The sequence below is a fragment of the Naegleria gruberi genome (assembly GCF_000004985.1).
Source record: "Naegleria gruberi genomic scaffold NAEGRscaffold_46, whole genome shotgun sequence".
Taxonomy (NCBI): domain Eukaryota; phylum Heterolobosea; class Eutetramitea; order Acrasida; family Naegleriidae; genus Naegleria; species Naegleria gruberi.
Window position 1 is genome coordinate 48,049 of NW_003163281.1, and position 24,730 is coordinate 72,778.

The 24,730-nt window shown below is 32.2% G+C and overlaps 11 protein-coding genes across 11 annotated transcripts; 4 read left to right on the top strand and 7 right to left on the bottom strand.

The window, feature by feature from the left end:
• Positions 1 to 113: 113 nt before the first annotated feature.
• On the bottom strand, positions 114 to 1,286 carry NAEGRDRAFT_71339 (uncharacterized protein; the record flags this gene model as incomplete). Its single annotated transcript, XM_002673464.1, has 1 exon — positions 114 to 1,286. One exon carries the CDS (start codon positions 1,284 to 1,286, stop codon positions 114 to 116), a length of 1,173 nt encoding a protein of 390 aa, XP_002673510.1.
• A 537-nt stretch (positions 1,287 to 1,823) lies between these two features.
• On the top strand, positions 1,824 to 3,692 carry AM37 (uncharacterized protein; the record flags this gene model as incomplete). The annotated part of the gene is made up of 1 exon (XM_002673393.1): positions 1,824 to 3,692. One exon carries the CDS (start codon positions 1,824 to 1,826, stop codon positions 3,690 to 3,692), a length of 1,869 nt encoding a protein of 622 aa, XP_002673439.1.
• An 869-nt stretch (positions 3,693 to 4,561) lies between these two features.
• On the top strand, positions 4,562 to 6,613 carry NAEGRDRAFT_71341 (uncharacterized protein; the record flags this gene model as incomplete). The annotated part of the gene is made up of 1 exon (XM_002673394.1): positions 4,562 to 6,613. One exon carries the CDS (start codon positions 4,562 to 4,564, stop codon positions 6,611 to 6,613), a length of 2,052 nt encoding a protein of 683 aa, XP_002673440.1.
• A 394-nt stretch (positions 6,614 to 7,007) lies between these two features.
• On the bottom strand, positions 7,008 to 7,909 carry NAEGRDRAFT_71342 (uncharacterized protein; the record flags this gene model as incomplete). Its single annotated transcript, XM_002673465.1, has 2 exons — positions 7,008 to 7,138; positions 7,162 to 7,909. The coding sequence occupies 2 exons, from the start codon at positions 7,907 to 7,909 to the stop codon at positions 7,008 to 7,010; spliced, it is 879 nt and encodes a 292-aa protein (XP_002673511.1).
• A 94-nt stretch (positions 7,910 to 8,003) lies between these two features.
• NAEGRDRAFT_71343 (uncharacterized protein) lies at positions 8,004 to 10,214 on the bottom strand (the record flags this gene model as incomplete). The annotated part of the gene is made up of 1 exon (XM_002673466.1): positions 8,004 to 10,214. The coding sequence occupies one exon, from the start codon at positions 10,212 to 10,214 to the stop codon at positions 8,004 to 8,006; it is 2,211 nt and encodes a 736-aa protein (XP_002673512.1).
• A 414-nt stretch (positions 10,215 to 10,628) lies between these two features.
• On the bottom strand, positions 10,629 to 12,284 carry NAEGRDRAFT_80902 (uncharacterized protein; the record flags this gene model as incomplete). Its single annotated transcript, XM_002673467.1, has 1 exon — positions 10,629 to 12,284. The coding sequence occupies one exon, from the start codon at positions 12,282 to 12,284 to the stop codon at positions 10,629 to 10,631; it is 1,656 nt and encodes a 551-aa protein (XP_002673513.1).
• A 585-nt stretch (positions 12,285 to 12,869) lies between these two features.
• On the bottom strand, positions 12,870 to 15,090 carry NAEGRDRAFT_80903 (retinoblastoma protein; the record flags this gene model as incomplete). Its single annotated transcript, XM_002673468.1, has 1 exon — positions 12,870 to 15,090. One exon carries the CDS (start codon positions 15,088 to 15,090, stop codon positions 12,889 to 12,891), a length of 2,202 nt encoding a protein of 733 aa, XP_002673514.1. The 3' UTR covers positions 12,870 to 12,888.
• Positions 15,091 to 15,954: 864 nt separating this feature from the next.
• NAEGRDRAFT_71346 (kinesin) lies at positions 15,955 to 17,945 on the top strand (the record flags this gene model as incomplete). The annotated part of the gene is made up of 3 exons (XM_002673395.1): positions 15,955 to 16,173; positions 16,221 to 16,397; positions 16,437 to 17,945. The coding sequence occupies 3 exons, from the start codon at positions 15,955 to 15,957 to the stop codon at positions 17,943 to 17,945; spliced, it is 1,905 nt and encodes a 634-aa protein (XP_002673441.1).
• A 990-nt stretch (positions 17,946 to 18,935) lies between these two features.
• NAEGRDRAFT_60816 (actin-related protein 1) lies at positions 18,936 to 20,194 on the top strand (the record flags this gene model as incomplete). The annotated part of the gene is made up of 3 exons (XM_002673396.1): positions 18,936 to 18,971; positions 19,024 to 19,088; positions 19,132 to 20,194. 3 exons carry the CDS (start codon positions 18,936 to 18,938, stop codon positions 20,192 to 20,194), a joined length of 1,164 nt encoding a protein of 387 aa, XP_002673442.1.
• A 93-nt stretch (positions 20,195 to 20,287) lies between these two features.
• NAEGRDRAFT_60817 (uncharacterized protein) lies at positions 20,288 to 21,057 on the bottom strand (the record flags this gene model as incomplete). Its single annotated transcript, XM_002673469.1, has 4 exons — positions 20,288 to 20,685; positions 20,737 to 20,740; positions 20,781 to 20,929; positions 21,024 to 21,057. The coding sequence occupies 4 exons, from the start codon at positions 21,055 to 21,057 to the stop codon at positions 20,288 to 20,290; spliced, it is 585 nt and encodes a 194-aa protein (XP_002673515.1).
• Positions 21,058 to 21,317: 260 nt separating this feature from the next.
• Positions 21,318 to 24,566, bottom strand: NAEGRDRAFT_71349 (uncharacterized protein; the record flags this gene model as incomplete). Its single annotated transcript, XM_002673470.1, has 6 exons — positions 21,318 to 22,651; positions 22,695 to 23,076; positions 23,125 to 23,561; positions 23,606 to 24,119; positions 24,163 to 24,276; positions 24,321 to 24,566. 6 exons carry the CDS (start codon positions 24,564 to 24,566, stop codon positions 21,318 to 21,320), a joined length of 3,027 nt encoding a protein of 1,008 aa, XP_002673516.1.
• Between the last annotated feature and the right edge of the window lie 164 nt (positions 24,567 to 24,730).

The following is a 24,730-nucleotide window of genomic DNA, read 5'->3' on the forward strand; positions in this document are numbered from 1 at the left end:
AATCTATTTTGCAAAATTGAAATATTCAAAATCAAATAAATTAATCAAATATTATTTTTCTCAATAAAGAAGGAAAATCAATAATGACAAAATTTAGTAGAGTTGATTTCAGATTAGTTTTGATTTGGTTCGTATGGATCTCCCGAAAATGTACTATGTCTCCTTTGAAGATTGTTGTTTGCAATCATTCCAGTATTGTTTGCTGCATTTAGTAAATTTGTACTTGAAGAAGGTAATATATGGTGGTAATATTTCATTCTATAGTGACGTATTTCATTATTGTGAGATAATTGTTTTTTAGTATTGCCTGATCTTTCTAGCTCTACAATTTTTCTTTCATACTCTTCTATCAGTGCATTTTCTTTACAAATGGGAGAAACTTTTTCAATAATTTCAGTCCACCTTTTCATTTCATTTTCAGATCTACAAAAGAATTTATATACAACTGTGGGAGAAACAAGTTCAAAACAATAATAGAAATATACTTCCATAGGATCAACCTTTTCACATAACATTAGAAAGTTTGAATAGGTTAAAAAACTTACTCTCACTGCAATATTACTCAAAGAAATTTGCATACTCGGTTTCATGGTCTCTGACAAAATTGGAAGTGAATTTTTCATAAAGGAACTTGGAGAAGGAGATGACTGTACAGTAGAAGATGATTTTGAGGTATTGGAGGATGAGGAAATGGAAGTAGAGGGAATATTCTTTAAATTGGAATTATTTGGAGTAATATTAACAAGGGAAGAAGGATTGGTTGTTGTTGAAGATACAGTACTACTACGAGATGATGGATCCTTTTCAGATAACGATGGAGCTACTGTTGATGTAGAAGTAGGATTTTCCTCTATTATATTTTGTAAATATTCTGGAGGTGGTTTCTCGAATAGATTTAAAAAGTGTTGTACTTGTGGAGCTGATGAAGATGTTAAAGTTCCTGTATAATATGCAAACATTGATCCCAAAGTACTCAGTGATATTGTGGATTTTCCTGATGTATTAGAAACCTGAGCATACAATTCACAATAGTATTCTTTACAAGAAACATTCGGTATTGCTGTTGTTGTTGATGCTTTTTTAGAGTTTGATGATACAGAATTCGGAATATATAATAATCCAGCATAGAGTATGGTACTCGTCGCTGGTGTTGTTGTTGTAGTATTATTATTGTTATTATTATTGGTGGTGGCAGTATTAGATAATAATGGATTGATATTGTTCATTGAATTATTAATTCCACCATTAGTACTAAAACCACCATTCAAAGATTGTCTATTGCTCATAATTCAAGATGATGAAATCGTAGACACATTAATATTCTCTCTTAAAACAACATAAAGGTAAAAACACCTCACAATAATACACGACTCCAATAGGAAAATATTCTCTTACACACACGATCTAACTGGGTGAGTAAATAAAGATACAATTTTTTTACTTTTCTTCCGTTGGCCAAAGAAGTTTGCATCTTCATTGGAGGGAAATTTGAAAAGGCTTCTTCTTGATGAAAGTGCTGATTGGTTTCTGTGGCCATAGAAAATTATTCAGTGGAGAAGAATTGTTCGGACATGTTGAGCAAATAGGAGTTGGATTTTAATTCTTCAAGGACAATAAATATCTTCATTAACAAGACTAATAAAATATCAAAAGGTTCTATGATTAAAGAATAATATTCTTCATTTTGTATGACCATCGATTATTAACTCTGAATCAATAATATGAGATTTGTATTATTCATGATTTGGTGATGATATTTAATGGTTTCATGATGAAGGCTTGCTTAACTACCGTTACAAAAATAAAAAATTAATTTAAAAAAAATGATATCATCAGGTGCAACTGTTGGTTCAACCTCTTCCTCGCAAGTTGTTGCACCATCGGGTGAAAGCGATCCAACAAAATCTGTCTTGGAGGAGTGTGAGAGACATTTTTCAGAGAATGATGCCATTACAAATCCTTATATATTTGACTATTTAAAACAATATATTAAAAATGGCGGAAAACCATCTACTATTGTTCAAATGTTGAGCAGTAGCTACAAGGGTTATCCCCAAATGACATCATTATTGTGTGATTGGATGTCTATGGCAAATATTGATAATGAGACAATTAACAAAATACTTATGGATTACTTGAAGAACTTGATCATTGAAAATTTCGATTCAAAGAAGGCTGATGCCATTTTTACAGCTTCTCAAGATCCACCAAAGTGGCTTGAATATATGATCAATGATGTAGAATGGAGAAATCTTATTTATCAATTATCTGAAAAACATCCTAATTGTCTCATGTTAAACTTTGCCATTCAAAGAATTAGTGAATCTGGTTATCATAACGAGATTGCTTCAGTAACAACAGCAACAACATCTTTAAAGGTATTCCATAGAATTCTAACAGATTCTATCGAAAAATTAATCCGAGAGAGTGAAGAATCTATTAGTTCTAGCCCACAATTTTCTGATTTCAGAAAGATTTGTTGTCACTCTCAATATACATACATCTATGCTCAATGCATTATTAGATCACTAATGACTAGTGTCCCAAGTTATAGAAGTCAATTAAGCTTACTCTCAGATGAACTCGAACAAAATGCACTTAAAGATGGTAAAGCATCTGAATACCTTATTAGAAAAATTCGTTATTTATTCCTAGAATACGAGCATCGTTACAAAATTGAACAATCTGACTATACTCAAACAGCAGCTATTTCAGATACAACCACTATAATACTTTCTATGCTTAATAGCAATACCACAAATCCAGCTGATATCCTTAAATTGTACAAATACTATTCAAGTGCCAATCCTCCTCCTGTAGAAATGTTACAAAGTTGTGAATTTTTGGACTTGTTGATTCAGGATTTGTTTAATCCTTCAAAGAAAGTTAATCAAGCTCACAGATCAAAATATATTTTCGTATTGGCCTATGCATCAACTGCAACTAATGATGGAAATAATACTGTAAATGTAAACCCAGTTGTGAATGCTTTAGAAAAAGCTGTAGCAATTTGCTCCAACAATACACTTCCTAAGAGTGTTGCAGTATTTAGACCATATTTGGCATATAATATTGTTTGTGTAGGAGTATTGTATTGGATTGGTATTGTTTTTACAGACTCACAATTCTCCATTACAATGTTCACACTTAACAATACTAAATTATACATGGCTTTACTGAAAGAAATTGCCTTTAGACACGAATCACTTTCATCACTGGTATTAGCAATTGTAAAGAAGTGCTTCTTTGCTAATCAAGGTGATTTAGATCCACTTCAAGCTATGGAAATCAAGAAAGTTTTTCTTGATGTTTTTATTTATTTAATGCAACTAGGATATGTTTTACCAACTCTTGAAACAATTCAAGGACTAGTATTAGAGAAAATGGATATGTCTTTGATTAGACATATCATTAACTCTATTCTAGATATGATTGAAAGCCCTTTCTCTCTAGAGTTTATTACTAAATTTGTAGAAATACTATGTACAGATCATGCCAGAGATGCTATCTCATCTAAGATTTCACCTAATTTCACAGTCTTTTTAAAGCATATTGTTGAAGAAGGTTCTGAATTATACAAATTATCCAGTGATACAATATCTTTCTTTAGAAATATTTATTCTTCACAAATTTCTGTAAAATCTGAAGGTGATAAAAAGAAGAGATCTTCTGCTTATGAAGCTGACGAATAAACAACACACATTATTTTCAAAACTAAACTGGTTGACCAAATGCTTTACAAATATTCATCAACAATATGTCCCAACCTCATGGCAACGATTTTGTTTTTACAATCGTCATTGAATTGTGGCTTTTCATTTGTGTGAAACAGTTCCCAACCCATAAATGTAAGGAGAAATTGTCTCAACTCTTTTCACACTCGTCACATTTAATGTGCTTTTAATCGTTAATTGATTTTAGAACCTTTCAAAGGTTGGTACTTGTCATTGTAATGTCAAATTTAATATTATAATTATCCATGAGTAACTATTTATCCAACAGTTTGTCCTTCCAAAGAACTTGTTTTATGTTATCTTCAACAACTTATTCTTTCCTATACCAACAATAAAATTTATAAGAAACTATTAGCCAGTACAATTTTCACATAGTTTCAAAATCATTGTTTATACATTGCTGATAGCTGAATGTTTACTGTTGTAATTTTCTGATTTGTCGTACTATTTCTTTAAATAGGTTGCCCTTTCTCTTTGACATTATAACTGAAATCACTCAATACAAGTGACGTGGTCATCGCTTTTATTCAATTAGAAATCAACACATAAAAAAAATTGTCATGTCCTCCCTCTCCACTTCCTCATCTTCTATTAATTTTATAAACAGTGATTTGTTTTTTGGAGTTTCAGACCTTTGTCAAGTTGAAAATAATTTAATTGACAAGTGGCAAGAGAAATTATCAAGTGCTTTACAAATAGATAATTTAAAAATACAAATTAGATGGGAAAGTTTATTTAGTAATGTGTTTAGGAATGAAAATAAGTTAGTTCTCTTCAACGGATCAAAATTATCATTAAGAAATGAATTTTCCTTTTTAAAAAGTGAAATGCAGAGTCAGGAATTGCCTTCCGATAAGAGAAATTCGAATCATTTATTGGTAATTGTTCCACCATTTACAAGTAGCAAGCTACTTTCGAGTATTGAAAAATATTTTTCATTATTTATTCTTTCGTTAATGAAGGAATCGGATTCGAATAGAATTCCAGTGTTATTTGAAGAAATTAGAAAGTTTGTAATTGAATTTCAAAGTGAAGAAACAAATAATCAAAGTAGATTTGATAGAAAGAATGGCGAGTTTATAGAAATTATTAATTTTGATAGAAAAAATCAAAGATGGTCAATAATTGACAATTTACCAAATTTAATTTTAAATGATGACATTTGTGTTGAAACAATTTTCAAAAAAGTAATTTTAGAAAATATTAATTTAAAATTGAGAAAGAATTTTTCAAAATATTTAACACATCCAATTAATAGTTCATTTAAATTTGAAAATAATCAAAAATTAATTGAAAATCTAGTTCCAAAATTGGATATTGATTGGTCGAGTTTCCAAAATAGTCAAATTGATAAGATTTTATTTACAAAATTTGTTCAATTTAATAATTCACAATATTTTCTACAATTAATTTTACAATCATTTGAATATTTATTTGAAAATATTCCAAATGAAGTATTTTTCAATGTAATTACTGATTCAATTCATTCCATAGAAATTGAATGCTCACACTCTTCTTATATTAAAGATTGTGCAAGAGATAAATACTCTTGTGAAAAATCTCATAAGGAAGGTTTTACAATGAGATCTAAAATTCAATATTTACCACATTTACAAAAGTATACTCTTAAATTATTATATCCTTCTTTTAAATTTGATGATAATATATTATTGGAATATAGTGATGAACAAGTACTTCGAGAATATGAACAACATTTATTGAATATTATTGAAATTGCTAATATTATTTCATACAGTTCATTTCAATGTATATTTAAATTTATTTATTCAAAGTTTTACTTGTTGGAAAAGTATCAGCTACAGTGGTTGCAATCTGTGAGTGAATTACCTGAAATTAAGGAATCTCCAAGAAAACTTCGATGTTTCTATAATCAATTCCAATTGGAGAAACCATTCATTACTTATACTCATTTATCGGCTGCTCCAGCAAAAGCTAAATCACCAAAATCACCAATATCTCCAAACATGGAACCACCAGTAGATGAAGATTTAAAGGATTCTGAAACAGTTTTTCATGATACGACCAACAAACTCTTCAACTCTGAAAGAAATGTTTTTGTTATTGATGGAATTCCTTTCAGATTCTTTCCACATCATGTTCATTCATCGAATTTGAATGCATTCTTTGATGCCAATTTGAAAAAGAAGGGATTTTTAGGTGAGAAGGTTATTAGAATTTGGAAAATTGTTAAATTCAACAAGAATCATGTTGCTCAAGAACGTTTATTCATTTTAACAACAAAAGCCTATTGGACATTCAAGTATACAGATAACGAAAAGGCAGATTTGATTGAACTCAATGAAAAGAAGAGTTTCAAGAGACATGCCTTAATTGACTATGCAATGATTGATGTTACAAAGCTCTATCAACAAGTGTCTCTTACATCTTCATCAAGTGTTTATGGAAGTGGAATGAGAATTTTAACTCGAGAATCTAAAAGAAGAAATACTGTCATGCTTTCTAAAAACGGAAGTCAATTCGAAGAAAATATTCAAGATTCCAAATCAAAAACAGTTGAAGAGGAATGTGATCCAGATCTTGAATTTGTAATGTTTGTAGAAGAAGGATGGACAACAATGTCAAGCTCAATCTATGATCACAACATGACTGAAAATGCAAGAAAACAAAAAGAAAAGAGAAGCAAATCAAATGAACATTACGAAAGCTTATTAATGGTTGATTCAGGGAAATCAATCATTACAACAGATTTACAAAAACAAATCCTTTTGGAAATGGCTTATTGTATCTATTCAACAGCTAAGAGTTGTGTTCCATTCAGTCAATCAATTAGTCCACCATTTACGGATTGTATCGTGTTAAGACAAAAGAAAAATCTCTTGAATTCATTCAGATTTTAATGTACATAAAAATCATTTCCTTGTTAGTGTTACAACTAAACCACAATGATCAGATGGGAATATATCAACAGTTCCACTCTTCACCTCTTTAGTTTTAAATGGAGTATCTCCCAATATTTCAATATCTGTTGGTTGGAATGTATCACTTTTGAGAATCGTTCTATCATATCTTGAGCCATCAGTATGAGTTTTACCAAGATTTGGATATTTCAATTGTTGCCAAATGTCAACATGTTCTGGGAAGAAGTTTACAAGATTTTCATTTTCCAAAGGTTTTGTAAACCTATTAAAATTGGCTTCACTGTCAAAGTTAAAATCACCACAAACAAATGAGGTAGAATAGAGTTTGGAGAATGAAGAAATGAGATAGAGTTGTTGAGCTCTCAATGATTGATTATTCAAAGATTCCAAATGTACAGTTGTAAAACACACCAACTCTCCATTCACATTCAATTCTACACTCATTGCCCACCGAGACATGTTTGTTGGAAGTTTGTTCATAAACATTCTTGTCATTGGCATACTCTTCTTAATAAATATTGAAACACCATATGGCATTACTGTTCTATTTCCAAATTCAACACTATCTGAAATGTAGAAATTCTCTCTTACATATGAAAGATTAGTCATAATTTCCAAAGTTCCTTTTGTCATTTCTTGTAAACAAACTATATCAGCGTTACAATCTTTACAAATATCAATAATTTTAATCATTCTATCTTCTCTATCTTGTAAATCAAACCAAACATTGAATGTAAGAACTTTAAAAGATGTCAAATCTGAATTAATATTTTTCAATTTTGATGTCTTTACAATCCATTTATCTCTAACAAATTCATGAATTGGAATTTGATAGCAATCACTCTCAGGAACAGTATCAGGATCAAAAACAATCTTTGATTTTACCTCTGATGAAACTTGTCGATCAATCTTTTGAATGATTTTAGTATTTTGTGATGGATTTTCCTCTCTGTCTGATGACTGGTTTGATGATGGCGTATTTCCTCCTCCACATAATTTTACTTTAATATCAAGTGTAGTTATTCCTTCTTTATTGATGGGAATTATTTCATCATCCAAATCCAATTTATCATCATCATAAAGTGAGAAGGAAGAATTGGTTGAAGAATTGTAAACTGACAAGTTGTGTGGTTGTTGCATAGTAGTGCATGATGGTGGTATATTTAAATTTTCGTTAATTAATTTCTTGAGTCTACTTGTTGTGAGTGGTTCATGATCCCTAACATTGAAAGCTTTGATTTTTTGGTGTGGGAACTTGATATGAAATTGAGACATTTTTTTGAAAAGTATCATTATTCATCAAACAAGATTCATTGAATCATACTTTTATAGAATTGAGTATTTAGATTGGAGTGGTTTATTGGATAATCTAGTCGAATTGTTTTAAGAAATAAGAAGGATTTGGTTCTTCACCAAGCATGTTTCGAACAATTTCTGTTGGATCCTTGCTAGCTCCACACAATGCTTCCTTTCTAAACTTTTCGCCTGCTTCTCTGTTGAGTGGATTTTCGAGTGGATAATAGAATTTATACCACAAATGATCACTGAAAACTTTAGAGTAGAGGTAAGAGTAATAACCAGCGCCGTAATTACTAAAGTGAATGAATTGACCAGGGTATGATGTCATTTCACAATGAGGTTGAGCAGAGTATTGCTTTCTCAAGTCGTAATAAACCTGTGGAATTGATTTCTTAGTTTTTGTAACTGGATCGATAATTGGCCATCCACTATGATAAGTAATATCCATTAATCCAAACATGATTTGTTCTTCAATATCCAATCCTGTAAACATTTGTTTTCTCTTCTTTAAAATTTCAAATTGTGAGTAAGGCAGTGGTTCATCAGTTCTGTAATGTCTAGCAAATGTTTGCAGAACTCTGTAATCCCAAGCAAAATGTTCCATAAATTGTGAAGGTGTTTCAACAAAATCAATACTAGTTCTAGTACCAGAGAGATTTTGATATGGAGTTTGTCCGAAAATAATATGAAGACTGTGACCCAACTCGTGGAAGATGGTAATTACTTCAGAGTGGCTTAATAGATAGACACGTTCTGCTGAGAAATTGTCTACGACTGTAGGATCAATATTACAAACAAGGGCAGTAACTGGTTTTTGATCTATTGTGGTCTTTCCACATCGAATACTAAAGTTTGCAGCTTCAACATTCTTTGATTGTCTACTGAAAAGATCCAAGTAAATTGTACCCAAAAATCCTTCTGTTTCATGGATTACTGATAATTTTCTAATACTTGGATGATAGGTTTCGCTATCTGTCATCTTAACTGGCTCCAATCGAATACCAAAAAGGCTATAACAAATAGAATAGATTCCTTCCATTACCTTATGAAGTGGGAAATAGTCAGAAACTGAAACTGAGAAAGGTTCGACCTTTTGAGTGGCAATTGATCTAAGCAAATGATAATCCCATGGATAAATATCATCACTCTTCTTGATAGCTCTCATTACATCAATTTCTTGTTCAACTTTTGGCCTTATGCTTTGAGCCAAATCTGTTAAAAATTTGTGTACATTTTCTGGATTTCTGGCACATTGGTCATGTAAAAACCAGTGAGAATAAGAAGGATAACCCATATCCTTAGCATATGTATCTCTGACTTGCAATAATTCATCTAAAATTGACAAGTTTGTCTCAGAGGAAGAATATTTGGCATGATAAATCTTTTTCCTGGTATCTTCATCCTTCAAGCTCACTAATATTTGATTGTAATATGAAGGTCTCACAAATTGCTTTCCTTCATATGAGAAAATATATTTAGAATTATAAAGTGGTTCTCCTTGTTTAACTTCAACAAGTACAGCATCTTTAGTTTCCAAATTATTGAATTTTGATACGGATTCACTAAATAAATATGCCAAAGAATCCATGTATGATCTTAATTCAACTGTTTTTGCTTCTTCCTTTTGTTGATGTACACCTCCATGTTTTTCCATATCCTCTTGAAGTAATCTTAAACAACGTTGTTGTAAAGGATTTAAGTATTCTGCAAATGATTTGTCTTTAACAACACTTGCTATTTTTTGATGAAGGAGTGAATCAGTATTCAATTTGTGAAGATATTGAGAAAATTTAGAATGTACAGTATCAGCCTTTTGTCTGAATGGATTTCTTGGATCTACACATCTAATAAATTCCATAGCATCTAAAAAAAGGCATAATTGATTAGAAATTTCATCAGACATGTCCAAAATCTTTTCTGCAAAATCTTTTTTAGAACTGCATTCCTCCTCCGTTAAATTTATAATTGCATTTCTTAAATTATCACAATTTTGATGAGCTTTATCCATCAATTTATCAAAATCAGTTAATTTTTGAATATCCAAACCAATAAGACCTGTTGACTCATCGGAAATGTGTTTGTAAGGAAAATTATTTGGTTGATTTTTTTCTGTAAGAAGAAGTTCAAAATTAGGTATGGTTGGATCTTTCTTTTGACTTTTAAATGTTCTACAATTATTATTATTAATACTATTAATCAGAAGAATATTTTTGAGTGTTGTTGTATTTTGATTCTTTACTCCCGAAATAATTCTCGAAAGTGCTGATGATGATTTTAGCATTTTTTCTTCTTCAATTTTGATTGAATTTGAATAAAGTTATTATTAATAATAATTTACATCATCACTATTATCCTATACTCTGGTGAATTCATAAAGAGGAGTTCTGTTAATGTGACTTCACAAATGTCTCCAAGGTTCTGTTAGTGGTTTGATCAGAATTGGTCAACCAGTTTGATTGCAAGAAACAAACTCTTGATATCTTTAGGACCTAATGTATGATTTGAAGGGAATGGGTTGATCACAATTCTTCATCTTTCTTCTTTCCTATTTGACACATAATGTCCTTGCTTTCTTGTGAGCTTTCCATAAGGAATTGAAAGGAATTTGAGAGCATTGAATCTGGCTTTTCAATCAGATTAACCCTAAGAAATAAGATAACTCAATGAATAAAAGAATATATAAAATTTAATTACATTATTGATTTACAGGTGTCACCCTATTTCCAACTTTTTTTCTTACGGCTTGATTTCTATTTTGATTTCTCTTAGGTTGTTGAGCAGCTTTACCACCACCAAAGCATGACAATAATCCTCCTAAACAGCCAACTTGAACTTCTTGTTGGGTGTGGTTGATATTACCTGTACTGTTATTTGGATTACTGTTCTGGGCCGTTTGCTCATTTTGCCCAGTACTTTGCTGGTGTTGCAGCTGTTTTTTTGCCACTTTATCTACAGCTTTTCTTTCATTGTTTTGTTTTACCTGTTGTTGAAGTTGTTTCTTTTCTTTCATCAGCAGCTCAGTAATTTCATGGAGTTTGGCAAGTTCAGTCTCTTTCACTGAGAGAATTTCTTTCATATCCTTAATCATTAAAGCCTTTTGGTTGAGTGACTCGGTTAATAGACGTATTTCTTCTTCTTTATCTTTTCCATGAGACATGAATTGTTCATCTCCTAAATGGAAAGATGCACTTATACCAGCCTGTATATAATATCCTTTTGGTTTCTTTCCAAGTGGGAATGGTTCGCAATCTTTATCTAGCATTACAACACCATCCCATTGAGGTGGCAGTTCACTCTGTTGGTACATTCTGCATACTTTTACATATAGTAATGATAATTTATCATTATCATTCATTCTGTGAAGTTTGGAGAAAGTATTCATTGCAGCTATGAATTTTCTCTGTTGAAACATATCTAGAGAGGTCTTGAAATCTTTCCTTCTGTCAGGAGAGTACAAAAATACATCCCAATTAGAGTCATAAACTTGGAAGAGATCATAAGGGGAATTAGAGAGGAAGAATTTACCGAAAGGACTAATGTTCATGGCTTGATTAGATGTTTTAGATGTTAGTGCATCACTCTTCTGTACAACTTGTGAGGATACAACAATTGGTATATCATACATTCTACCTAGGTTTGCCATTCTTCTCATAATTTCTTTAGAAGCGGTCATAATTAGAAAATCTGAATGTTTGTCATTAAAGTGTACTGGTCCTACTTTGCAAGGACATGTATGAATTACTATATTGATATTTTCTAATAACAAGTAATTTCTCTCTGCACCATTAGATGAATAACTTGAAGACTTGGAGCATTCAAGTGCGTTTTTCCTAACGGTATCTATACAATCAAAAGCACACTCTATAGCATTTAAGGAATGTCTTGCTTCAAATACAACAATGAAATAATCATCAAAGAACTTGTGAAAGATACCATGTTGTTTTTGAATGATCGGGCTACAAAGGGTTAAAAAGTTATTGATGAAAACATTTTCATCATTGCTATTCAATCCATTAAGACCTGAAAATTGAAATAAGGCCACTGTCATATCCTTTGGTTTCCCATCAGAAAATGTGCTCCTTGCCATACCAAAAAAGTCTTGAGGAATTAATGCAGAAGTAGATAAGGCATATATACTGTGTTTGCTTTGTATCAGGTTTGCTGTAGATCCACCCGTATGTGTCGAAACCAGTCTTTCCATCAATGATCCTCCTCCATCCTTTTTCCTCGAATCCAAATTTGCTGTAGATTTTGAAGAATACATAGTGCTCAAAGAATTCTTAGATGATTTATCATCCTGACTACTTCTTGTTGATGACAACGAATCAACGTCGTCCTTAGGTTCGTTCATAGTATTAGAGCTCTAAAGAGTAGAGGAAGAGATAATTAAGGAATGGATTTGTAATTTTTTTTCTAGTTAGGGTCCGCACCGTTATGTATTTAAATTGGATCTTTGAAAAAGTTAGGCCTACGTTTATGCCGACTTTTTTTTGTTGGTTGTTTTCATAAAATTGGGATGTAATTGGTCTTCAACAGCAACAAACTGTAGATTTTGAAAAATATGGTAAGAATATTTTAATCAATCCAACCCATCAAATTACATTAGCCTCTCAACTCATATATTGACATGCAGAGATTAGTGTTTGGAGACAAGAATTATCATTTCAAATTAACATCTCTCACCTCTCTCTCATTCAATCACTAAGAGTTCTTCAGAAGTCTATCAACATCAATTGGTAACGATTAAGGATTCTTAAATTGGTTGTAGAGAGATTTAAAAGTGGTGCGATGGTTGAGCTCAAGCCTGTTGAGCAGTTAAAAACGTACGATAACCGAATATTCGGGCGCCTTTTCGAACTCTAAGGCTCGAAAATTGTTCTGCAGTAGTTTAGGTTCCAAAAAGTTCATTCAAATTCAGTAGTTTGTTGGCCAAATTATATACAACACTTACTATTTTATTGATAGGCAGGGTTTTGGTTCATTACCTTAACAAATTTACGTCCTTGATCACTATTATTGTTATTGGTTGTTTCATCATCACCACCAAAATCAAGGGTTCTCTTTACACCCCTCTTTGAAATATCACTATTATTGATCACTGACGATGTCGATTCACGATTAGGTGTTGTCGATATTTGATCAAAGTGTTTCTTTGTACTATTTGTTCCAAATTCATAAAGTGCTTTTGTTCTTGGTGTCAAAAGAAGGGTTGTATGATAATTATCTTGATGTCTCATTGGTGATAGTAAACTGTTCTTGGAATAGTTAGACTTTCGTGGAGAGAGAACAAAGTTAGGTGCAATTTTGGTTTTTGTGAAAATTTCAACATATGGCATTTCTGGTCTATCAAGTGCTGCACCTGAAGTCTTATCGAGAATGAATCCTTTAACAGATGGAATATATACCAAGTTATAGAATTTGACAATATCTCCCAAATCACCTTCTTTGTCTAATGGTACTTGCCAAAGAATTTTACCAATTTCGACTGGCGATATCATTCTTATATTTTCGCATATAATTCTATAGTTATAAATAATATCTTTAAATGAAATACGCATTCTATTCACCTTATTACAAATAGCATACATGCTACACATGATTATATGATCAACATGTCTGCTAACCATCAGACCTCTAGCTTCATTCAATACATAATACACTGTGTGCCACACTTCTTCCATAAGATCCATTGATATTATCATTGGTTCCTCAGAGTTACTTTGTTGTGTTTGGTTAAAGTGATAACATAATTCTTGAATTCTTCTGGAGACTAGTTTGTACATTTTTCTGAAAAAGAATAGAACAGAATATGAACCCTTTGGAGCTGATTGTGGTTGTTGTTTTCTTGAGGCCATTGGGCTATACATTCCAAAGGATTCAATATTTGAATTTCTGTTTGGAGTTTCATTTCCAGGTTTTGGTGGTTGTGGAACAACACTTGTACTAAGTTTGGAATACAGCACAGAGTTCTTCTTCCAGGCTAATGAGTCCAATAACACTTCTTCTATTGATTTAAATTGACGTTTCAGGGCACTGTTTAGCCATGTGGCATTTTGGACAAAACTTTCGAGAACTATCGATAATTCAAATGGTTCTAATACAAACTCATTGAGTAATACTTGGAGGTCAATGGTATCTTTTGAATTGTAGGCGAATGAAACGCATTCAATAGAACAAATTGTTAAAGATCTGTGGAAGTTTTCGTTTGTGAGGAGAGTTGAAAAATTAGCAGTGCCACTTAGTCTTTTTTCTTCGCCTTGGAGCATATGTTTCAAGGTACCATAGTAAATTTTCATTATTTCCTGTTTTCTCTTTTCCTTATTAAATAATAATAGTGATTCAAAGTTAACTTTGTCAACCAAGCTCTTAAGTCTGTTTTCTATTGTGGATGTTTGATCTATATTACAGGATTTAAAGTAGCCTAGTAAAGTTTCATCTGGTGAGCTAGAAAGACCTTTTGTAGACTCTTCAATAAGCTGTATAACAAGAAGACTTGCTTGTAATGGAGTTTGGGATGTTGCAGTAAAGTGTCCTGGAGATCTTAAAGGGGATCGGAATGGATCGTTATGTTGTGTTGGTTTAGGTGGATTGAGTTGATAAACTGGTGCAGAACTGATTTTTGAAATGTCACCAATAAGATTGATATCATTTCTGTAGAGGAAAATTCTTTCATCAAAACCTAACGATCCCAAGGTTAAATCTTCATCCTTATCAAACAACATATTCAATTTAGAGAGTGAATCAATATTGTTAACAAAATCTGAAAGGTTTTCAATTGTTAACTTTGAAAGGGTTGTTCTAATATATTCATCATATCTTGAATCTAATTTATCCTTTGAGATATTGCAAATAGAAAATAATTCTTCAATTGTTTCGGATAGTCTAGAGTTTTGTGATGCTTTCCACATTGAGATCATAAAATTAATCAACAAGTTTACACTTTCTGTAAAATCCAATAATGAAGAAGGTAAATGTCTAGCAAGAAGAACCAATATTATCCAACCAGCCTTAAAGTTATCCATTTGCAAGTTTGGAGTAATTACTTCTTGGAAACATTCTTGGTATTTCTCAAAAAGACAATGGCAAAGAACTAACTTCTTTTGAACCTTTTGGAGAACACTATAGCAAGTGGTTGATTCGAATTGTAATGATACCATGTTATTATTCAATAATTCAAACAATTCTACCAAACTTGATGAATGTTGTTAGAAATATCAATTTGATAATACTCACTTCATAGAAAAAGATCTGATATTGACTAAACTTCCAACAGATACAGAACTGTCAATCTTTAAAGAAAATTTGTTAAGATCAATCATTTGCTCATCAGTAAATTTATCATCCTTTGAATTTTCTAATCTTGATGCTATAAACAAGGAACAAAATGCTAAATATGCTTGTCTATTCGGCTGTAATATCGGTTAGTAAAATACTAACACTTTTCTACTTACACCAAACTCTAAAACCTGAGAAAGAGAAGAACATTTTTGGTATATTAATTTGGCTCTGTTGATTAATAAATCGTTATATGATACTTTTAACTCTTGGCAAAGTTGTACGAGTATAATGCTAATATCTCCTGTTGCGTCCAACTTTGCATATTGCGGAGTATTGTCTTGGTTTCTGTATGATTCTTGTTGTTGAAAAATTGGCTTGTGTTCATCGTAGTGATCATTCGTGTGGTCTGATGATACTCCACCTTGTGGCAAAAAGTCTCGATGATGATTAGACATTTTTTATGATGAAAAAATAGAAAATTGAGCGCCAACTTTTAAAAAAGGCGGGAAGGATATCACATACAAAGCAAAGGTGGCAAATTGAGTGTTGTGATCACTTTGAGTGAATAGCTTAACTTGTTGTATAATCATCATTTAATTGTTTCAATATTATGATAAATTCCTTAGTAGGTTTAAGACTACAGCAATTATCTATGAATTGTACATTCGAAAAAGTTATCTCTTTGAAAAAAAGCAAAGAGACTCTTGATCTGTATTAAAATTGGCGGAGAAACATAAAAAAGAATGTTCAGTAACTCACCCAACTTCAATCACCACCCACATCCTCCTGAAAATGAGGTTGGTGACCACCAACAAGAAATTCCGAACAATGACTTTGATGATATTGATATAGAGGCTAAAAAAGAGCCAATTAAAGTTTGTATAAGGATACGACCCCTAAATGCAAAAGAAAAAAAGAGAGGAGATGAACTTGTTGTTGATTTTGATGATTTTTCAATTGGAGTAAGTAATTCATCACAATGATTGGAGGTTTGGAACTATGTTTAAAGTTTAATCCTAAAATTTATAAATCAAAAGGGAGTGGTGTTCGAGAAAAAGCATTCACCTTTGATTGTTGTTTTGGACCAAACAGTACTCAGGATGATGTATTCTCGGAAAGTGGTTTGACAACCTTATTAAAATATGCAATTGATGGTTATTCATCAACAATTTTTGCATACGGTCAGGTAAGTAAAGGATTGACAACCAATCAACAATTATAATAGACTGGCTCTGGAAAAACATATACAATTATTGGAAATGAGGAAGATTCTCCTGGAATATTACAGAGAGCATCAATGTTTATTTTTGACTATATTGCTCATATTACAGCAAAGCAAGAGGAAGCACAAATTAGTATTAAAACTAGAGCATCTTGTTTGGAAATATATCAGGAGACTGTAAATGATTTACTGAATACCAGCTCTAAAAATTTACCAGTACGATGGAGCAATAGAGATGGTTTTTTTGTTGAAAACTTGTGTGTTGTAGAAGTGGACAATTTGCAGGAATTAATGACAGTTCTTAATGAAGGAATTTCAAATAGAAAAGTAGCTTCACACGAATTGAATAAGGATTCTTCAAGAAGCCATTCAATTTTCACAATACAATTTGAAGTTACAACTTCAGATGTAAACGATGGATTTGAATCAAAAAAATATGGATCTATTAGATTTGTGGATTTGGCTGGTTCAGAAAAGTTGAAAGTGTCAAAATCAAAATCAGTCTATGAGACTTCGAGTATCAACAAGTCTTTATTAACCCTCGGAAAAGTAATTAGTGCACTAAGTTCCCCAAAAAAAGAAACCCCTTACGTTCCTTTTAGAGATAGTAAACTCACGAAATTGTTGATGGATTCCCTAGGTGGGGAGGCAAAAACAATGATGATTGGTTGCATTACACCATCTTCTCACTATGCAGAAGAAACTCATAGAACATTGACTTATGCTAGCCGAGTTAAAAAAATCAAAAACATTCCTGTCACAAAAATTGACCCAAAGGAGAAATACATAATGAAATTGAAAGAAGAAATTAAGAGTCTAAGAGATGAACTAGCAGTTTACAAGACCAAATCTGTTTCATCTACTCCTTCAACCAAAGTGAGAACAATAGTCTCTCGATCCGACTATAGAGCAGCAGTAATAGAATTTCCAAGAGTTGAAAGAAGAAGGGTTTCAACAAAGCATCCAGAAGCAGATCAAGTTTTATTCGAACCAAAACTTCCATTTATTGAAAAGAAAAGAAAGGATGATAGAGCAGCTACGGGTTTTACTAAAATAATTGAAAGTAATGAATCTGGAAGAGATGAAGAAGAAGAGCATGAAAAAAGAAAGGAAATCAATCAGTCGATTCAAAGTCTTAAAGGTCTTTTGGAAGAAGAAAGGCAAATCAATCTTGAAAAGATACCTCAATTAAAAGCCAAAATTCGTCTCTTGGCAGAAGACAATAAGAGGTGGAAGAGAATTGTTAGGAGAAATATGGACTTTGACTCTGAGGAATACGATAAGATTAAATTGGAAAATAAGATTTTAAAAAAGTTTTTGGAAGAGAGTGGAATTCCAAACCCTTTACAAGATTTGAAAAATTATTTACCACCTTCATTGGAAGAAGATCATGAACTAGATAGTTTATCTGATAAGGATGGAAAGGAAAGCAGAATTAGCGATATTTCTGATGTTTATTCAGATCCTTCTGAAATGAATTTGGTTTCCTGCAAGGATGAAGAAGACTATTAAGCTGTTTTTTTAGTGTATCCACTTTTCACACATTTGGATTGATACTCTACAGTAGATTCTACTCCTTCATTTGAGTGGAAACACAAATGATTGGATACGAATGACAAACTATCCAGTATTGGTATCACTTTTGGAACTAGAATCAAAGAGGTAACATAACTCCAAATTGTTCCTGTAATCAATCCTACAGATACACCCACGAGTACTTGAGGAATAGTATGATAATGCATTGCAATTCGTGAGTAGGCCACTAGACCTGCCACTGAAAAGAGTGAAATCCTTGCAATATTTCTCCAAAAACTAGTTCTTACTTTAAACCAGCATAAACAAGTGCATGCAAAGAAAAACATAAATTGACTATGAGATGATGGCATTCCAAAATGTTCCACTAACTCTGGTGTATCCACAGAAACATTCCTAAATTTAGCAACATAGATATTGGCTGGTCTATCCTGTGCAAATGTATGTTTCAGAAAATCATTCATCAATTCATTGACAAGTAATCCGATCATCAAGAACAATGACTGATATTCTCTATTCACAAAAACTACTACAACAATTGCTGCTACAATAAATATTGGTAACAAGGCACACAATGCATAAATTAAAGATAATAAATTTCCCTTCTCATACACAACAAAAGTGAAACTAAATGCCTTGATGATGGCTTCTGCTTCCGAAACTGACGACATTTTTTAATAATATTAAATTATAGATAATATCTATCTAATGTTCTCCTCTATCACAAGACATCATTCATCTGATTGTTTATTTCAATACAACTCATCATCCAATCGAAGTAGTTTTATCTATAAATCAGCAACATCAAGTACGATAAGCATTCTGCTGTGCTTTTCAATCAACAAAAAATAAAGCCTCAATAGAAAGTGATACTACAACATCAAACCTTTAATATTTCTGATCCGAATAATACAAGATTTTCAACCAAAGAAACAGATAATTAATAGATCATTATTGTAAATAATAATTATGGATACAAAAGGAACTCCATTAGTGATAGATAATGTAGGTTTTCAAAAAGAAAAATATAATAAGGAAAATTTAAATCAATTAATAGGGATCTGGTCTTATTAAAGCAGGATTAGCTGGTGATGAAATTCCAAATTATGTATTTAATAATTAGTAAGTTTATTTGAGGAAACAAACGGGGTATTTACAATGATAGTGTTGGATCGACGAAACATGTCCGAGTTATGCCAGTGGCTGGACCCAAATATGATTTTTGTGTTGGAAAAGTAGCAGAGGAGAAGAGAGGAATTTTAAAACTGAAATATCCAATGGAACACGGAGTTGTTACTGATTGGAGTGCTATGGAACGAGTTTGGGATTATTTATATGCTTGTTTAATGGATAAAGATACAGGTCTAGGTGAAACATTTAAAAGAGAAGACAGTCCTGTTCTTTTAACAGAAGCACCTCTCAATCCTAGAAAGAATAGAGAAAAGGCAGCTGACATTTTCTTTGAATCTTATAATGTTCCTAAATTATTTATTTCTCTTCAAGCAGTTTTATCATTGTATGCTTCGGGATCAATGACAGGTGTTGTATTGGATAGTGGTGATGGTGTGACTCATTGTGTTCCAATTTATGATGGTTTTGCTATTCCCAATGCAATCACCAGAATTGACGTTGCAGGAAGAGATATTACCAATTACTTGCAATTGTTGCTGAGGAAATCAGGATATAATTTCCATACCTCTAGTGAAATTGAAGTTGTAAAAAGTATTAAGGAGAGTGATTTAATGTATGTAGCAGCAGTGTACGAAAAGGAAATGATCATGGATGAGGAGAAGGGAATGCTTGACCCTAAACCTTACAAGTTGCCTGATGGTTCAATAATTCAACTTGGATCTGAAAGATATATGGCTCCAGAAATATTATTCAAACCATACTTGATTGGATTGGAATATATGGGTGTTCATGAATGCGTACTTCGTTCTATTCAAACATCTGATTTGGATATTAGAAAAGATTTGTACTCTAACATATTCTTTGCTGGTGGATCAACACTGTTTGATGGATTTTGTTCAAGAATGCTTAGTGAATTGAAGAAATCAGCTCCAAAAGACGTTCCCTCTCTCAGAATCTCAGCTCCTAACGAAAGGGCCTATACAACATGGCTTGGTGGTTCCATTTTAGCTTCACTTCCTTCCTTTAGCGATATGTGGATTACCAAAAATGATTATGAAGAACATGGCTCTTCAATAGTTCACAAAAAAACATTTTAAAATTGTACAAATGTAAAAATACAATATTGTTTATTATTCAAATTTAATAATAACAATTAATTGAAATAATTTTCAATTTATCGTTACAGTAATTTACAAAATTAAGCAACCCTTCTTCTTCTTTTCTGAAGGAGCCTTCTTTGTTTTGTTTGTGGCTTCAGCAGTCTTGCTACCCTTTTCCTTTCTAATTTCTCTGACCAATTCAAAGAAGGAGTTTTCAACATTAGTTCTAGTCTTGGCAGAACCTTCAAAGAAAGGAATGCCCCATTCATCAGCCTTATTCTTTCCTTCAGCAGTTGATACTTGTCTTTCGCTTTCCAAATCGCACTTGTTACCTATCATACACATTGGAACTCTATCCTTATCCTTAACTCTCAAAATTTGATCTCTGAAAGTGTTCAATTCTTCTAAGGATCTCTTTTCTACAATGCTGAAAACGAGCAAAAATCCTTGCCCAGATCTCATGTATTGGTCTCTGAGAGCAGCATATTCTATTATAATAATAATTAAAATTATTTGCTATTATTTTTGAAAATATTTACCTTCCTATGAAACGGGTTAGAATTTCAATTTTTAAAACACTTACTTGACCAGCAGTATCGAGAATATCCAAGAAACAAGTTTCAGTATCAACAGTAACTTGCTTACGATAGCTGTCTTCAATAGTTGGGTCGTATTCTTCAAGGAAATGGCCTTGAATTAATTGGATTGTAAGAGCAGATTTACCGACACCACCTGTTTTAATAATGTATTATAATTCGTTATTTGTTATTTATAAATAATATATTGGTATTAAGGTTAATGTTTTTTCAATGTCTTAACTACGTACCACCACCAACAACAACAAGCTTGTATTCAGTCATTTTATTCTGTTATGTATTAATGTTATTTTTTTTATGTTTTCCAACAGCCTTAATTACTTCTGCTTTTAAGGGTGCCGGTTGTAAACGTTTGTAAGTCTCCAAAGACGCGGGCGTTTGTTGTGAAAGACAAGCACACAACGTTGCTCGTTAGTATGTCTTAGAAGTTCTGTGGAATTTCCTAGTAACATTGTGTGTTGTTCTCTCTGTAGCAGTAATAAAATTTGAGGCTATGAGTGTACCTCATGTTCGTTCATCTCCTCTTATATTTGTTCGGTGGTAAATGTATGCCTTTTTAGAATGGTGTTCAAGGCATGTGATTCGGTATCCAATTCTAATAAATCAAATGCTGCAATAATCTTTTTGATGGTATCTTGATAGCATTCCTCCCACTCACATTCTGAGAATGCAGTAACAACTACTTCACCAGTTTCAATGAAATATTCTTGGACATTGACTCCACTTCTAAGAAATGCTTCAAGATTAATATTTTCTACAAAGATAGATAGTGTGCTTAATATTTGCTTCTTGAGTGTCTTGATATACTTGTACTCTGAGAATTGAGCAGGTGGATTGTCTGACGAAAGTTCGTTGATGGAATCAATCAAGCAACGCCATACTCTAAAATTGTTCATTGAACTACCGTAATCTTTTGTTAAAAGAGAAAGTGCTAGAACTGCTTGAATCCTCACTTTGAAGTTTTCATCTGAAGAAATCCTTTCACACAACATGTTTACAATTTCATCGATTGTTTGAATGGCTATGTTTGTGTTGCCAATCAAATTGCCCAAAGCATAGCAAGTATTCCACCTTGACTTAACAGAAGATCCGCTGGAAATAAGAGCGCTTGAGAGTGTTTGAAGTAACACTTGTTCTACAGTAGTTAGGTTTGTTGAAGTCTCTCCTTTTCCTTCCTTGGAAGTACGAACAAAATAAGATACCCCTTCTTGTTGTACGTGGTTGTTCAAAAGCTCTCGGTCAGCAAAGCTGGCAATATTACCTAACGCTCTTACAGCATTACAAAGAACCTTATCATTGTCGTGACATGAGCTTAAACTAGAAATTAGAACAGGAATGACAAGCTCTAAATTGCTTCTCAAATCAGAGGATCTCAATGCATCACATAGGTTTGCAAAGGACCACGAAGCTCTAATTCTTACATTAAGAGATGAATCGCTTAACATATCCTGGAAATATTTGAGAGACTTGCTCATGAATTGTAAATTGTTTTGAAGTTTTCCAAACAATACAAACACTCCAACGGTACGACATGCAGATGATTTAACATTTGCATTTTCGTCATTCATACTTGAAAATACTAAGGAAATAATTTTTTCTGACAATTGTTCTCCGAAAGAGTCAAAGGTAGATGGAACAATATTAGAAAATATTGAAACAGCAGCAGACCTGATGGACTGATTAGAATCTTGAAGTGCATGAGCAAGAACCATATCAGTTATGCTCTCCCATACACTTTCATCAATTTTGAGTGTGTTAAATCCTTCTACTGGTTTCTTGAAAGAAACAGCAGGTATCTTTGATTCACTGAACGGTGAGGTAAAATTGTTGACAATTTGAATAACTGTAAGACGAAGAGCTGTTGAAAGAAATTGTAAATAAAAATAAATCTTTCAACTTACTTTGGTCATTGTGATTCAAACCAATCCTAATCTTTCTCAAAATAATCCTCCAATTATCCCACAGTAGATCTGGATAGTTTTTGGCAATATTGGCCAAAACTTGTGCAGCTTCTGTTCTTATGACATAGACATACTCTTCGGATAAATATTCTATCAAGAGTGGAATAATACTCAACTTGGAGTTCCTTAGAATTGCACCAACCTCACTTAGAGGTTCCTTGGTTCCAAATAATGTAGCCAAACATAAAAATGATTGATTTTGAACTGTCTTGTCTACTTGTGAAGAATTGATAAGACCAACCAGAATTTCTGAAATGTTTGTAAGGATAATATCACAATTCATCTTATTGTAAGGAGTATTTTCGATTAGTAAAGAAAGTGTCTATAATTTTTGCAATGAGAATTGATATGAATGTAATGTCATACTTACTCTGATAGAAACTGGAAGAATAGGAAGAGACTCTTTTTTGATTGATAATATTAATGTGTAGTGTAATTCTTTGATTATCGATGCAAGAGTTTGAGAAAATGATGTAAATGCAGACTTTGTCTTCATTTCACTTGCTTGAGCAAGGTAAAGTTCACTATTCTCCAGCATTGAAGCTAACGCTTGAGCTGCTGCTAATCTAACCTTTGAGGATGGATCAAAGAGTAAAACTGTAGATAAAGTCTGCTTAGATTTTGGATTTTGATTTGTACTATCATTGTCTGAGAATAAAATCTTCCACTGAGCGAATAACGACTTGAAATCCTTCTTAGCCAATGTGTTGATAAGTTGGAGTGCTGCTATTCTAATCTTTACAGCATCTCTATTTATATGTGGAGAATCTGAATCTGAATAATCTGAATCTGATGCAAATCCTGAGTCTATTGATACTAAATTCAATAACATGATCAAAATAAAAACATACCCTTCTTTGGATTTGTAGAAGATTGAGCAGGGAAAAATATTGTTCCAAAAAGCATTAGTTTCGAAATGTGAGAAACTATCTTTTCAATATCTGGCAAATGAATCTTGTCACCAGTTTGAATAACACCAGAAAGCAATTTAAGAGAAGAGTAAAGGACTTTTTGGGCATTTTCTACTGCTATTCCTTTTGTAAGCATTTCCAAATTTTGCAATGTAGAAGAGTAAATTGTCTTGCAATATGGTGATAACACTTCTGGGTTTGGTTTTGAGAATAAATTCACAAGGCAATTGATAGATTGTTTCCTTACTTCCAAGTCCGATACAGAAACCTTCATTTGTGGTATTACAACTGTTAAAATCGACTTGTAGGTTTCAGAAGAGCATTTGGAGGCCATATCATAAAGAATAAAACTCAATGTCCTCAAACAATCAGCTAATAACCATGTAGATGATGATGAAATAAATTGTGTAAACACAGATATTAAATCCTCTCCCCTCTTTTCTGAAAATTGAAACTATCCAAAGGTCAACCATTATAATATGATTAATTCAACATACTTCTTGTTTGATTGTCAATGTAGAAATCAATTGGCATAATTTCGAAATTAGCAAATCTTGTGATTCAGCCGATTGTAAATATTGAGCAATTCTCACAACGACATCCAAACAAAACTAATTATTGATTTTTCTAATTTTCAATTAAAACTAAAACATACTTCAGTGTCAATTCCTCTAACAGGATAAGAAATTGAGTTTAAAGACTCCAAAATATCCTCAACAGATTTTGTTGTATTAACATTTGTTGTATCAAGTGATTGCAATAATTCTTTTGCTTCCGACCACTGTTTTGGAATAATTGTTTTATCCGATTGTATTGATGATGAAAATTTAGCACTATTATAACTTCTTCTAGTTGATGAAGAAGAATTTGGCTTATTATTCTTCTTTGGTGAATGTAGCATATTGTTTTGTAGGAATAGAACACACCAACAGAAGACAAAGATAATAAATTATTTTACTGGTAATGATGTACTAGTATTTTTTCGCGCCTTCTGTTGTAAGACAAAGCCACTGTTAGCCATTAAAGAGCATCTAAAAAAAGACCAAGGCAAACTCGCAAAAAAAA